We start from the raw sequence: 15,386 nt of genomic DNA on the forward strand, positions 1-15,386 counted from the left end.
GAAATTCGAAAATATGAATGGAGCCTGCATAACCAACCAATCAAATTCAAATTCAAAGTGAATTGCTAGTTAGGCACCCACTAATAAATAAAAAATATATATATAAAGTTAAAATTTTAAATTTGAATTATACATTGAGCGAGTCAACCCAAAAGCCCATTAATTTTTTACTTTAATTTTAAGTTTCATTAATTTTTCATTTTAATTTTAAATTTTGAAATAAAAAATTTTCTACTTAATATGCAGGCCAACCCAAGTCTGTCACAAACTGCGCCGCCCATTTGGACCTGCAATCCACATGGACTAACCCAATTAAGTCTGTCTTTAAATAAATTGATAAAATTTTAATTCAATCTAAAATTATTTAACAGACAAACTAATCACCGAGTCCAATGCAAATTGGCTCTGGATAGAAAGGTATAATTCCAACTAATTACCTCTAATTCAACACTTCAATATTATGCTTGACGAGCAGCAATAGAATAAACAACCCAAATTTTAAACAAAATAATCTAAGTGTGCACGAGTGACAGATTGTGGTGTGGGCAAATGGAAGTGCCAGTTTCTTCCAACAAACCTAATGCTTCACAAGAGCTTTGATCAATCTATTGTTTGACTTTTAACACACATGTGACATTGCATGTATCCCTCTCTTTGAAATGTACTCATAATTCTAAAACGACTTTCCTAACTTGATACCAAGTCCTGAGGGGTTGCTATGGATCTTCACTGGATGTAGATACCTGTGCGGCGACAGGATCTGAGTTGGCCTTGACCAAATTGTGTTTCCTCTCTGACTGCAGCGACCGGCATAAAGATTCAAGCTTTTCTTTTTGGGTTTTCACTTTATCCAGTTGTTTCTTCATTAATTCACGCTTTTGAAACATAAAGAAAACAAAACAATTAGCACATGATCGACAAAACATAAGTAGGTAGTGAAAAGAGAACAATGGCAAGTCGCGAAAAACATGCACGCAAAGATATGGACATGCATCTAGTAACAGAGTAAATTATGTTCTCATGAATTCAAACCAACAACGTTTGTCCCAATTATTGGGATAAGCTAGATGAATCCTATTTCTCCATCAAGCTTTTTTTAAAGTAATATCGCTACTGACATTTAAAATATTTAAATACTTGAGACAACTAAAAACACTCTTGATGAAAATACTTGATATGTTATCAGACACGTCTTCCACGTTATCAAAATAATTATTTAGTATGCACTTGAAACAAATTTAGCAAAAAAAAAAAAAAACACGTGAGACAACTAAAAATCACACACGTCTTCCACGTTATCACATTGACCATCTGAAGTGCATGGATAAAACTTGAGCCGAAAGTAAGTTAGATTGACCTTACCTCCTCAATGAGCTTCACGATTGCTATATCTGACTTCTCACATTTGCCCTTCAAGAAGTCATTTTCTTTCTTAAGTTCCTTTATTAATTTTGTCATCTGATCAAAGTTCAAGTTACAATCAGCAAGTTCACTTAGTTTTCTTTGATTCGGAGAGGGTTACATGCAATACCAACTAGTAGTTAATCTGACCTTTTCCATCTCCAGCTTAAATGCTTCAAACACCTCATTACTTTTTGACAAAGCATCCTGCAGAAAATTTCGATAGTATTAAACTATCTTGATTGAACAAAGTTTAACAAAATGAATAAACAGTTGATAATCATGAAAAAACTGAACATTTGAGTGGACAAAATACAAAAAAAGATAGACAATGGCATAGTTGGCAATGCCGGGATGGGTTAATCCAAAAATCATGATATCAATTGAACCAAGGACAGTAAATGAACCGAATGTTCATGAACAAGCCTGGTGTTCAGCTTGGTAAGAGCTTGTTTATGTTCGTTCAATATATACAAGATCAATTAAATGAACAAGCTTGAACAATTCGTTTAACTAAACGAACATACTTGAACACATATGTGTTCAGCTCGTTAATGTTCGTGAACAACTTCGTGAGCAATGTTCATCAATAAAACTCCCATCATCTTGCTAAATAAATAAACTTTCAAAATAAACAAATAAATTTGTATTATCAAGCTCAATAACTAATCAACCAAACTTAAAATATAAAAGTTTCAAACAATCAAACAAGTTTAAATTGAGAGCTCGATAACATCTAAACGAACCAAGCTCAAGTCAAGCTCAAACCAAGCTTAAGCTCAAGCTCATAAAAAAAAAATCAAGCCAAGCTTGAACAATAATTTTAACATATTAGTTCATTTTAGGCTCGACTCAGCTTGCCTGGTTACTTTATCAAAAAAGTTTAAACACCACAATGCTTGGCTAGGCTTGGCTTGCTTACAACTTCAACCAAATTGAGGGAATCAAAATCTACAAAAATTGCAATTTGATGCAGGAGGACCCAAAGATTTTTATTATTATTTTTGGTAATTTTTTTTTTTTTTGGTTTTTTTGTATTTAGAGTATTTTTGGTAATTTTTGTCTTTTGTATTTTGAGTCCGTTTAGGGATTTTAGGATTGAGTCTATTATGAAAATTTTCCTTTCTGTTAGTATATCTTTCCTTTCTTTATGTCTTAGGGTCTAGAGTATATATAAACATCTGAATATAAGTATCTGTTTAGTCATTCGAGGGACTAGCCTCTATTATACAATAAAATTTCCTTGTTAGAAAAGCTTGAGGACGATAGTTTCTCTTTATTTTCGGCAGTTTATCTTCTTGCCTTCTCCTCAAAACTCCTTTTTTGTCAGCCCGCGGGATAATTGTTATCTTGCCTGGCATCACAATTGTAAAAACAGAAACATACACCAAATATATATCACAAGAGTTAATTGTATCCAATAGAATTGACCTTAGATAGGATGCGACTTAAAATGGGATTATTTGTCAAAGTAAAATTAAGAAATGAAAGCCTAGTTCTCTGCAAGCTACAGATGAAGATGGTGGAACTGGCCAAGTGCTCTCCTCATAAAACTTTTATATTGAATTTCAGTGGAGAGGAAGAGTAGAGTGGAGTTCTTCCTAGTCCAAGAATCTAAGTCGATGACGGTGATTATTAATAAGGTTTGCAGTAGTAGATATTAACAACTTGAGGTGGTTGATTGGGATACATGTTGACATCATGCTCCTTGACTTCAATAGAAAGAGATTGTAATATGATACAAGTCTTCATGTCACTCCCAGCTTTAGTGGTCATCCTAACATGTGTTGGTACGTTACAACTGTGTTGCTATTTGCTAGATTTACTAAACTCCATGCCTTCTATCTTGTGATCTTGTGTGTTTCACCGCCAAGCAATTGCACCTCTTACTGCTAGGATAATCCGTCATGTGTTTGGCCAATGCAAAAGCACTGACCAAATAGTGTGCTCTGTAAAGTTGACATTTAATGGGATTGGTCAGTTTTTTGGCAAGGTGGAATAATTCATTGGAATATTGACTGGCACAATTGGCACTTGAATCCCTGTGCCAAGTCAACTCTAGCTTTAACCTTATAATAATTGGAAAATTAATCTGTATAGAATCCAAAAATTGCCTCACAGGTAGTGCAACATAAACAGACAAAAACCTGGAACTGCTGAAACCTCTCTTCATCAGCTGCTAGTTGTAATCTTAAATTTTTCTCTGTTGTCAAAAGCTGTGAAACCTGTTCAGCATATAACTGGATCTGTGTTTGTTCCTTAGCTGACTTCTCATCCTGTTGCTGAAGTTTCAGATCAGCGAGCTGAAGTTCTAATGCCTTCTGCTGTAACTGTATGCTCATAGTTCAGTACATGAGGTAAGAGCAGTGAGCATAAAAGTCAAAAATAGCTCTATACAAACAAAGTTGCTAAGATTCTACCTTGTAGACCTTACCTTTTGGCCAAAGTGTTGCTCAGACAGAGCATACTGATCAGCAAGGAGCTTTAACTTATTTCTCAGCCTAAAGAAGGAAAGAAATTCATCATTCAGGAAAACTACCACTACAAAACAAATGGAAAGGTCATCATTTGGCATGAAGGCAATAAAATGGAAAATAAGTTGAAATGAATATATAGAAACTGGATTTAACAAAAACATAAGCATTTTAAGCATACAAAAGTTGATAATGTAATTTTCATCACATAAGCATGGCGACAAGGCCATCCTTAATCAATATGTTGCCTAAGTAGTCAATTATCTGATTAACTAATACATGTGAGAGAATATATATATATATATATATATATATACACACACTTTGAAATCCAAGCCAAAGAATCAATTAGATATGTTTCAAAATATGAATAATAAGAATTGAAGTTCAAATAAAATCAAGACAAAGAGAAAGAGGACATTGGCGTGCAACAAATGGAGGATTTATTCGATCACATGGTTTGGCCTCCTAAATGTGGCACCCTTAAACCAATCTATCCAATTAATATTAAAAGGCCCACTGAATTGCGATTTCCTTATCAGATCAGATCATTTAAGGGAGAATTCTTTGTGAATGAAGAGATGCCAAAAGGTGCTTAATATTTCTTAGATGAATACTCCTACATCCATGTATACATGTTGGTTCATCAAGAATAGGCAAGAAAAGAATTGTGAATTGTTGATTCATCGCTAGAGATGGCCTAGAAGCCAGAGTTTATTATCTGAGATTTTTCTGTGGGATGAAATGAAACATTTGGTTCATATAAAAAAAGGAGAAAATTTTTCATTTCTTAGCTGTAAAGATGTGGCCATGAAAAGGGATAAAGTGGACCAAGTTTGACTTTATTCTCTATTTTGGATCTTCATTTTATGGAATAATATGCTACTGCTAAAGAATAGAAGAATTGTAATCTTAGATTAAACACTTTTTATTCCATATTTTGAATCTTAGCTACATCGAACAGCTACTACAAAACACAAAAGAGTAGTAATCTTAGATCTAAACACTATGCATGGATGATATGAATTTCCTAAACAAATTCTTGAATAGAGAACAATCAGAGTCTACTACACTACATCAAACAATTCCTGTTAAATAATGAAAATCCACCAAGAAATAAAAAATAAGCACACCCCATGAAATGTTTTTTGCTATCTGCCGCAATAGAACTACACAACCGAGCTTTTCAAGTTGCCCTTAAATGCATCATTTTAAAGAAAAATACAGGCATTGTAAGTGGTAGTGAGTTATGCATCTAAAAAGGAACCCCATTATCAATTTTAATCATTACAAGATATACTTGTTTAAATATATCTGCAGAAGAATCTTCAACAATCTTACATCTCATTTTCATTGAGCTGAGAAAGGCAATCATCCTTTTGCACCTCAAGCTTGTGGCTGATATCCTAATATAAGAGTGTTAATTAATCAATCAATCTCTTGCATGAAAATAAAAGTACAAAAATTTTATCATCTAAAAAGTGCACGGTTGTAGAAATGATCATTAGACTATAGCTACATTCTGCTAAAGAAGTATGTCTCACAATCAATCACCCAATTCTGAAGCAGCACATTCAGTAGTTATTATACAGTCCAAGTTTCAGTGTCGTACTTCAAAAAAAAAAAAAATGGCAATGCAAAAGCAAAAGAAAAGACACAAGCAGCAACAGGGACTACTGTTCATAGGATCAAAAAGTACTGTGTCTGAGATGGTCAGTTGGTTTAATGTAAGAAATCCTAAAATACACAAGGCTCAAAAGGAAAAAAAATGCTACTAGCTATGGCATTTTGCATCAGTTTCTTACTGTTGTATTAGAATTTATATTAAGTTCCTTCCACTTCGAACTGTTGTTTATGTTCAGCAGTAAGCAATTTTTTCTCGTAAGTATATTATTCCTTTAGATTTCTAGTTCTAACAAAAATTAGTTGGACTACAAGTGTTTGATAGGAGGTGACCTCAGGACTCAACTCTAAAACTAAGATAAATGACATGAGATCTAGAAAACCAAAGACCTTTGAAGATAAATTATCATAGCCATTAAATAGCATTTATACCTTAATTGCATCACTGAACTTTGTAGATAAATCTTGTCTCATGTTCTGTCCTTCAGTGGATACTCTTTGACATTCATCCTAACAAAGAAAATCATATCAGGGAAAAAGCCCAGTTACACAAATAAAACAATAGTTAAATATCTTATTCTAGATATGAAATGCACACAAATAAAACAATAGTTAAATATCTTATTCTAGATATGAAATGCACCATCAGCATTTTATTCTGACGTTGCAACTCCCTGCAAAGTGACTCAAGCCTCTCACGAACAGAGATTGCTGCAAGAAAAAAGTGATTTAACCATGAAAGAGCATAGAACAATACTTTAAGTCAATATTTCCACACTTGAGTAATACAGAATAAGGACTTCCCTCTCGAAGATGATTGAGTGTGGGCAAAACTAGTTTCATTGTCTTATCAAGCTTATAAAACATGTTTAAGCTAATTTATTCAAAAAAAAAAAATCCCTACTCCAGAATAAGGACTTCCCATAAGGAGATGATTAGTAACAAATAGGGCCATAAAGGAACCTAGCCAAATCATACTTGACTATTGGCAAGCTTGTTTGGTTATCTTATTGAGCTTATAAAATACGTTTAAGCTAACTTATTTTTTAAAAAAATTGTCAGGCTCGAGTCAAGATTGAACCACAAATTTTTACCATTATAAACAAAAAGATTTTCATTACAATTTAGTTAAAACATCAATCAAATAAATGAAACTTATATTAGATAAGTTAGAAATAGAAAATGTAAAAGATGTCAATAATAATATAGATAAATATTATCATAAATAAATACATGTCTTATATATTTGTATATTTGAATAAAAATCCAAAAGAGCTGATATTTATTTTGTTTGACTTATTTGTTTTTTTTTTTTTTTGAAAATTTCATGGTTTTCATATCATATCTCATTTAAAAAGGGAAAGAGCACAAATGTTTCAATCTATAAGAAGACATGTGTAAGTTTAGGAGGATAAAATGGTTATTTCTTACTTGTCTGATCACCATGTTTAGTTTCTTGTATCCGTGAATGCTACTATATTTTACTTATTTATTAGAAATGAAATGCTTATTGCTTACGTGTTTATTCACCCTGTTTAATTTCTTATACTTGTGATCAAGCAATGTATATTTTACTTGTTTATTGCTTATTTGTTTGATCATCAGGCATACATTATTATTCTGGTCACCGTGCTTGTGTAACCTATTTATTTATTGATTGTTTGAATCGATATTTGCAATTGTTAGTAGATACACTTATGTGAATTAAAATTTTGATCATCAAACTCAGTTAAAAGAGTTTAGATGACAATTGAATGACAGCTTCATGCATTTGGATTTCACAAATAAAAAATTGAATACATTACAGGACCCGTTGCATATGATCCAGTGTGTCTATTTTAGAAGATTTGTTTGATAGGATAGTATGCTGCTACTCGGACTCGAACCAAGATGGTAATTCACTGATTTGGTTATCAAACAAACTGATATAAATAAGATACCAACAAAAACTATCATGAGAATGGAAGTGGAGCTTTCATAAAAACAAGGTTTTCGATTTATGGACAGCCATACTAAAGTTAAATAAATTTGTCCATTAGCTCACCTGCATCTCTTTCTGCTACAACTTTTTGATACTTCAAAGTAAATTCAAGCAGCTCTTTATCAGACTTTGTGTTACGCTTTACAGTTTTACGTTTTGTTTCACTGCTTTCCTGAAATACCACCCAACAGAAGACAGTAATTAGACCATAGGTAGTGCTAAGAATCGAAAAGCTTCAGAAGGTCAAAGAAAATTACCAAAAAAACAAAGCATCATTCTTATATCCAAATTATGTACAAGACATGTTGCAACTTATACAATCATTTAAACAATTGTAGATGCCATCTGAAAGCAAGCAATATCTGTAGATTCTGGCCTCCATCGGACATTTAGCCATTTAATCCATATAGTGGTACCAAACAAATACTAATAATCAACAAAATTTGGTGGATAAATAGTTAGAAATAGCAACTATATATTCATTTAAGATTATTGAAACAAGTGAGTGCATATTTGCAAACCGGGAAAAAAGTGCAAAAAGTAGCTAGAGAACTAAGTTTGGCGATGAGACGCTCGGAAAGTTGTGCAAAAAACAAACATAAATGGTTCATTAGACAAACTAATGTGGATCTAAGAGTACATATCATAAAAGAAATAGAGATGAATTCTAAAAACCCACAGCCATTTACTCAAAAAAAAAAACTTATTTCTAAAGGATTTCAACAGATAAATATAACTTGGAAAGAAACCAACTAGTTAAGCAGTATATAGTAGGATTGAAAATATGATAATTGTGAACCTAAAATGAGCCTTTGTGTGTCTTAAAGTAGGGAAATAACCAAAAAGTAAATGAAAGTTGAATCTTCTTATTTAAAAAAGAAAAGAGAAGTTTAGGGTGGTCCATTTGAAAACTGAATTTTTTTTCTAATTTTCAGTTTTCATTTTTTAGAAAACAAAATTGATTGCAAAAAGCATGTTTGACATGATGATGGCAACAAGCAATTTGTAATCCATTTAGAGATAGGTCATATCCATATTAACGCAACATACATCAATATCAATTTAAGCAATTTCATCCACTCAAAGATAAACCGTATCAATGTAGCAACTGTTAGTCAAAAACAAATGTCTACTCCTATTTAAAGAAACAATTGAAAGTGAAATATAAAAGGTAGAGAATGCAATTAATCTCATTGTAACAGATGTAGCAAATAAAAAAATATTTTAACAAAAAGGAATTCAACTATTAGGCAATAAGCCAATCATAGTGAAAGACTCACAAAATCAAAGACTGAAAGAAGAAAGGAAAAGGCAGATACACCGCCTGTACAATGCAAATTATCTATGAGATCTAAACATATTGAACTCTGAATGTATGCTATAATATTGTTGATGTAATTTTCCAAGTTATTCTAAAATCTACAAATATCATAAATTTTAAGCAAAAAGCATATCCTGGTATACATATAACCTTTAGACTTGTCGGATGCAATTCCATCTTATCCTTTGTTTCTGCAAAATCCAAGTGAAAAGTAAAGTTAATGTTATCTTCTTTGAATAGCTAGTGCAACTTCCATTGAAAAAATTAAGACAACAAATGGTAGGAAATATAAATGATAAGAAAATTCAAAAAAAAAATGCTATAAAATATCATTAATGCAAATCTTGATATGCAGTGTGAAAATATTTCTCCTAAACACACTGCAACTTCTCAAAACACTTGTTTCTTTGCATAGGTAGAAAAGATCATAATGGAAGTAGGTTCAAACAAGACTTTCTTTAATGCAAATAGACTACTTTAAAATAAATTGGTGTAAAATCTAAAGTATAATTATATTATATTTCAACTCGATTTTATTTTTTTATTTTAAAACTTTTTATACATCAAGTTTTCTTTGTTTGAGTCTTATGAGACTAAAAAGTGCCTGAGCCCATTACTTACTTCATTCAAGCAATGACACAATTTCCATCTGCATATTCTCTACTCTCTCGTAAGACTATTGAATAAGACTGGTACTCAGCTCATGTGGCATCAAATGGTATTAGAGTCAACCTTGTTCTCATTGTTGCCATTCCCACTGCCAACCATAATTCTACTGTATCAATGTTGACGTTCGCACAAATCCACTTAAGATCATCTATGTGCAATATTCCTTTAAAAAAAAAATTTAAAAATATAATTCATGAATTAAAATCTCGAGTTGTGTTGGTCACCGAAGTAAGCATATTGTAGCTGGTGGACATTATTCCATTCTCGCAGTTGTTGATCTATCCTCCAAAATGGCCCACTTTATTCTTTTCACTAAACCCACCAATCCCTTAGTGCGCCAAGCTATTCTTCCAAAATAGCTAATTTACATCGAGTCTACCTTACACTATGGTTTCAAACAGAATTCAGTTTTGTTAATTTTTATAGGAAACGTTAGTGCCTCATACATTGCCAAGCTATTCTTCCAAAATAGCTAAATTACATCGAGTCTACCTTACACTATGGTTTCAAACAAAATTAAGCTTTGTTAATTTTTATAGAAAACGGTGTGGAAAAAATTTACCACAAGACTAAGTTCACCCTAAATTCTCAAACTAAAGTCACGAATATTTCTTTCGGTAATCTTCCTAAATGCTCAGTTGGACAATTTATAATTTGCCTATGATCATTATATCAACTAGAACACTTAAAATAAACTGTGCATACTTGTGCTTGGCTATGCTCCTTGCACTTCCATTGACTTGTCACTTGAGTATGTTTCCACCTAACTATAGTATATCTGAGTAAGTTCCTTTGGCAACGTATTCATGAATTGCAAAAGAAAGGCAGAGAAAATTTGCCTGAATAATGATCACATCATTATTCTTAAGGATCAAGAATCTCATAATGATGCCCTCAAGGCAAGGGTGCAGCGGATGGCGCCTTCTCAATTTCCTAGACATTTAAGGATCGAGTCCCTTCAACGAATTAACGGATGAATTTCCTTTAATGGGTTGTTGACCTAAGAATGTTGGGTTGATGGATTGTCCGCTGCAAGCGCTTTCCGATTTATCCTAGTAGCCGATGGAAAATTTCCGTAGGGGTCGGGCTTGTCACCCCATAATTAGTCAGCATAAACTGGATACCTAATGCCAACTAAATAATAAAAAAAATCTCATATTGATGATGAGTCATGTTATGCATTTACTCAAAGAGATTCCTGAAAGTCCATTAAAAAACTTCATGTCTAAGTCGGTAGTCCGTTTTCCCATCACCCAAATACTGAGAATCAATGCAAAGAGGTTTGATTTACCTGCTGATATGAATATTAGTTTCATTCTCAACATGAAATATTTAACTACTTACCACGATTTTTTTAGAATACTTAAAAAAGGCAGTCTTGTGCACGAAGCTCCCACCAATGTGAGTCCTAGGGAATGATCTATTGTACACCGTCTTTTTCCGTGATTTAAATATGTAACCACCAGGTCATATGGCAGCAACTTACCGTTGCACCAAGGATCACCTTCATTTTTTAGCATACTTGAAAATTAAAATTCCTATTGGAAATGACCAGCCCAAAGCTCTAACTCTCCCAACCACAATGACAGTAGAGACCCTTTTTAGTGAGCATCTAATATTGCTGGTCATTGCAACAAGTTCTCATTAAATGAGACAAGATCAGATTTTGAAATAAAATCAAGGAGCTTCATGATTTTGCACTAGATCTTTCACATTGATATCTCTCAAGCCAATCTCTGGAGTGAAGTCCTTTTCAATCGAGGAAGAAAGTTGGAGACTAACCTAATCTTTATAAACAAATTAAGAACTTATTCTAAGCATGAAAAATGAGCACAGAAAAGACCTAGAGCATTCAATGGTTGAATGGAAAACTAAAAATTTGGCATGAGATTTGAGTTCTAAAGATTGGAAAGGAACTGTCAATTTTTATGGAGATTTGTGAAAAAGTATTATGTAGGTAAACTAAATGGTTTAGCAAATTTCTAAGATTCTTTAATGTTCTCGAGTTCTACGCAGCTGAAGTTCTATTTCTGTAGGAACAAATTCAAGGTCTAAAATGTATGCTCCATTTATCTTTTCAATATATCCTTATCTTTATAAAAGGATAGTTTAAGGCATTATAAGATGATCAACATGTGGAAGATGTTGAGCAAGGTCTACATATTTTGTTTGTTGACTTGATGATGACTGATGAGCAACATGTGAGATGAAATGCAGTGGGAGATGCACAAAAGCTCCCCTTAAACTATAAGATGATCAATTTGAATTTGATCTGTATACTCTAACTTCCAAAAGTAAGTTGTTATGGAGGTCAGTGCATCATCGTTAAATGCTATGGTGTGATAATCATAGGAGCTTCCCTTCTGTGGCCTTCTTATTACTTGATTTCAGCTTGCAAACTAATACCAAACAGCGACTTACAGGCTCAAATTAACACAAGCTTGCATTTGTTATGTGTTCCATGTGTTCAAGCTCAAGCCTTTTAAAGATCAACTTTCCCCTACATGATGTCTACTGGCAAGATTCACTAAAGCTCATCCTCATTCGTCACATTCCAGTGGAATTTTTGAAGTGGAAATGTTCCATCTGACAAATCAGCATCATCTACTCACAACATGATTTACCTGTAATGTTTATGGAATCCTAGGAAGGTAATAATAGTATAAAAGTAACTAAAATAGAATAAATAATACAGTGAAAAAGGGATGTTTTTTCCCCCACCTGTTTCCGAACTCTTGCCGTCTCCTTGGCTGTTTCCTTCAGTTGCCGTACCTAACAAAACCTCATTCTTCGGTATGCTTGACTCGGATGCCTCATTATCGGATTTTGTCTCCGAAATCCCGTCTCTGCCCGTCGAATTGGGACAATCTCCGACGCTGTCCCTTTTCGCCGAAATGCCCGTAGATGCGATCAGTTTCTCCGAACCATTCACCAGGAGACCCGGAGATACGGCTTCCTCACCTGACCCGGAGGGCGGAAGATACGGGTCGACGATCTGTTCGTCCGGTGTTTGGCGATCGACAAAGGACTCTTTGTAGTCGGGAGTCGGCGGCGGAGAGAGGTCAGCGGAAATCTCAACGAAGCCGTCGGGCAAGGAATCAGCTTCCGGGAGGCGATTCGCCGGAGAAACCTCCATCTGTTGCAGAACACCAAAGAAAGTGAAGACCGACAAACTGCAGAGAAATGGAGAAGGAGAAGATCGGAGGAAGGTCGAGTGGTCGAGGGGCTCGATCGGCGTTTAATACCTCACGCTGGATGGACTCTTGCAATTATTATAATGATTAAATATTTGGGGGAAAAAATAGTTCAAATTTATTTATTTTAAAATAAGGAAAATTTATAAGTCAGAACAAAGAAAATACTGCGAAATTAAGTCAGATATTAAATTATTATTTTATAGAACTACTGAAATGGCTTCTATGCCTCAATCAAGACACTCTTATTTATCAATCAGATAGAAAACATTATTTTTATTTGGAAACATTCAAACTGGGACTCCGACTCTAGTCATCCATCTTAATGATGCAGCGGAGGCCTTCCCCTTTCAGCATCAAGTCGAAAGCCTTGTTGATGTCGGAGAAGGGCACCGTGTGCGTTATGAATTTCTCCAACTCCAGTTCCTGCAAGTTCATCCAACAGACGATGAAACAGAGCGATCAGTAGCGTGTTTATTTATAGGCTCATTGATCCGTTCACCTTGTTCAAGTATTTCTCGACGACGCCCGGGATGTCGGTGCGAGGCTTGTAGTTGCCGTAGAACGTCCCTTTCAGAGTCCTTTCGTTGAGGAAGTTCATCGGATGCGTCTTGAACTCGTCGTCTTTGTTCGGCACCCCGACGAGCACGGCCACGCCCCAGCCCTGCAGAGTTCAATTTTTTTATGCTTAATTTCTCCGAGATGTCGGAGGAAAGCGCGCGCAAGCTCGAAGCGCGAGAAGAAGAAGCATTACATCGTGAACGCATTCGAAGGCCGAGATCATGGCTTTCACGTTGCCGGTGCACTCGATGCTCCGGTCGACTCCCCCGTTAGTCATTTCAGCAATCACCTGGTGGACGTCGCGAATTAAACGATAAGCGATCATCGCAACTACACGATTCAGAAACTGACCTCTTGAACTGGTTTCTTGTGATCCGCCGGATTCACAAACTCAGTCACACCGAACTTTTTAGCTGCCAAAGAAAAAAAAATCAAATCGAAGATCGATTCAGTAATATGCGTGTGAAATATAATGGCAAAAGTAAATAATCTCACCTAGCTCAAATCTACTAGCATTGAGATCGACACCGATTATCCTTGATGCTCCCGAAGCTTTTGCCCCTTCAGCAGCCTATAAATTGTGTGAATTTTATTCGTGGAAGTAAATTCGAATGTGAGATAATCGGAAGAAGAAGACACTGACTGCAAGTCCCACAGCTCCGAGGCCGAAGACAGCGACTGATGAACCTTTCGGAGGCTTTGCAACATTGACACAAGCACCGTAACCTGTCGAGATGCCACAGCTGACGACACAAGCTTTATCGAGCGGAGCGGAGGGGTTAATTTTGGCGACGCAGCCGACGTGAACGACGGTGTACTGGCTGAAAGTGGAGGTTCCGAGGAAATGGTAGATAGGCTTCCCGTCTTTGGAGAATCTTGCTTGGCCATCACCTATCATGACTCCTCTGTCAGGATTTATCCTGAGGAGATCGCACATGTTGCTGTCGGGGGACTTGCAGTGAGCACATTGTCTGCATTCCCCGGTGAAGACGGGGAGGACATGGTCGCCCGGAGCGAGGTCAGTCACGCCTTCTCCCACACTCTCCACGATTCTACAGGGATGAAACAGAGCCAGCCGACAATCAGTGAATGGGATCTGTATGGAATTGCAAGAGAGAAATTAAGCGTGCGTGCGTGCGTACCCTCCTGCCTCGTGCCCGAAGATGCGAGGGAATAGAGGAGTCTGGCCCTGCAAGACAAATGCGGCAAACATCAATCTACAGATTTGTTAATGGGCTGCAATGTGTGTATATTTATACTTGTTCTGTACCTTGGCTTCCCAGAAGTAGACATCGGTGTGGCAGAGAGAGGTGTAGTGGATCTTGAGGCGAACCTCTTGCGCCTGCGGAGGAGCCACCTCCACCTCCTCGATCACCAACGGCTTCCCGGCTTCCCATGCGACCGCAGCTGAGCACACAGCGAGATTTACAAGTGTAGGAGTTCAAGAATAGTGAATCGAATCTAGCGGGAGAAAGGAGAAACCTTTGCATTTGATGACCTGGCCGACTGTGCTCGACATCTTTTACTCGAACAAACTCTTCTTCTTCTTCTTCTTCTGCTTCTTCTTCTTTAGTTGTTTCTGTTTGGTGATCTGATGAAGCTGGTAGGCATTTTATAGAGGAGAGGAGAGGAGAGGAAGAAGGGCAGCGGCCGTGATCAACTCTCGGCCGTTGCTGGCTTGTACGCGTGTCATAACGAAGAGCTCAGTGGCTGCCAAATCATTCCCAGGCTTCGGTGAGATCTGCCACGTTTATTATATATACAAATTACTTTATTTGGGTGCCGTTCATTTTCCAGGGCGTTTGATTTAAGGGAAAATAAATGATTATCGCTCTTAGTTTTTAGATTACAAGAATAGGAATATAAATGATGGAATGAATTTTTATAATATCCTCTTTCTTTTTATTTTTGAAGGATCAAAATTTTTCCTAAAAAGATGGTTAACATTTTGAAGGATCAAAATGTTAGAGTAATGGTTTAAAAGAAAACTGGAAACAAATAAATTAATTAATAATAAAAGATGTGAAATACTAAAATGAAAAATAAAATAAAATATCTTTATCGATAATTTTAAGATGACATTTATATTATTTAAAAATTAAAAATTTTAATAAATTAACTAATAAAAGTATAATTAAAAATTTATTTGATTCTCAATGTTA

At 35.3% G+C, this 15,386-nt stretch overlaps 2 protein-coding genes across 2 annotated transcripts; both read right to left on the reverse strand.

Annotated features, from left to right (window-relative positions):
* Window positions 1-458: 458 nt before the first annotated feature.
* LOC122055515 (beta-taxilin-like) lies at window positions 459-12,720 on the reverse strand. The gene is made up of 11 exons (XM_042616986.1): window positions 12,191-12,720; window positions 8,951-8,991; window positions 7,543-7,651; window positions 6,142-6,209; window positions 5,931-6,008; window positions 5,217-5,281; window positions 3,836-3,902; window positions 3,549-3,731; window positions 1,552-1,608; window positions 1,363-1,458; window positions 459-875 (listed from the first exon to the last, which is right to left on the reverse strand). Exons 1-11 carry the CDS (start codon window positions 12,603-12,605, stop codon window positions 717-719), a joined length of 1,338 nt encoding a protein of 445 aa, XP_042472920.1. The 5' UTR covers window positions 12,606-12,720; the 3' UTR covers window positions 459-716.
* Window positions 12,721-12,838: 118 nt separating this feature from the next.
* Window positions 12,839-14,870, reverse strand: LOC122055516 (alcohol dehydrogenase 3-like). The gene is made up of 9 exons (XM_042616987.1): window positions 14,707-14,870; window positions 14,495-14,631; window positions 14,367-14,413; window positions 13,868-14,276; window positions 13,720-13,795; window positions 13,576-13,637; window positions 13,418-13,513; window positions 13,166-13,327; window positions 12,839-13,089 (listed from the first exon to the last, which is right to left on the reverse strand). Exons 1-9 carry the CDS (start codon window positions 14,741-14,743, stop codon window positions 12,973-12,975), a joined length of 1,143 nt encoding a protein of 380 aa, XP_042472921.1. The 5' UTR covers window positions 14,744-14,870; the 3' UTR covers window positions 12,839-12,972.
* Window positions 14,871-15,386: the final 516 nt, after the last annotated feature.

This window comes from Zingiber officinale, chromosome 3B (assembly GCF_018446385.1).
Source record: "Zingiber officinale cultivar Zhangliang chromosome 3B, Zo_v1.1, whole genome shotgun sequence".
NCBI classification, from domain to species: domain Eukaryota; kingdom Viridiplantae; phylum Streptophyta; class Magnoliopsida; order Zingiberales; family Zingiberaceae; genus Zingiber; species Zingiber officinale.

Bases quoted from the DNA above. Each gene is read 5' to 3' on its own strand.
- LOC122055515 (XM_042616986.1), bottom strand. From the start codon at position 12,605: ATGGAGGTTTCTCCGGCGAATCGCCTCCCGGAAGCTGATTCCTTGCCC. The intron at 6,210-7,542 runs GTGAGCTAATGG...TTTTTCTTGCAG, and splicing joins TGTAGCAGAAAGAGATGCAG to CAATCTCTGTTCGTGAGAGG. The intron at 3,732-3,835 runs GTAAGGTCTACA...ATGAGCATACAG, and splicing joins AGCAACACTTTGGCCAAAAG to TTACAGCAGAAGGCATTAGA.
- LOC122055516 (XM_042616987.1), bottom strand. From the start codon at position 14,743: ATGTCGAGCACAGTCGGCCAGGTCATCAAATGCAAAG. The intron at 13,796-13,867 runs GTCAGTGTCTTC...CACAATTTATAG, and splicing joins TCGGAGCTGTGGGACTTGCA to GCTGCTGAAGGGGCAAAAGC. The intron at 13,090-13,165 runs GTGAACGGATCA...ATGAACTTGCAG, and splicing joins TCGAGAAATACTTGAACAAG to GAACTGGAGTTGGAGAAATT.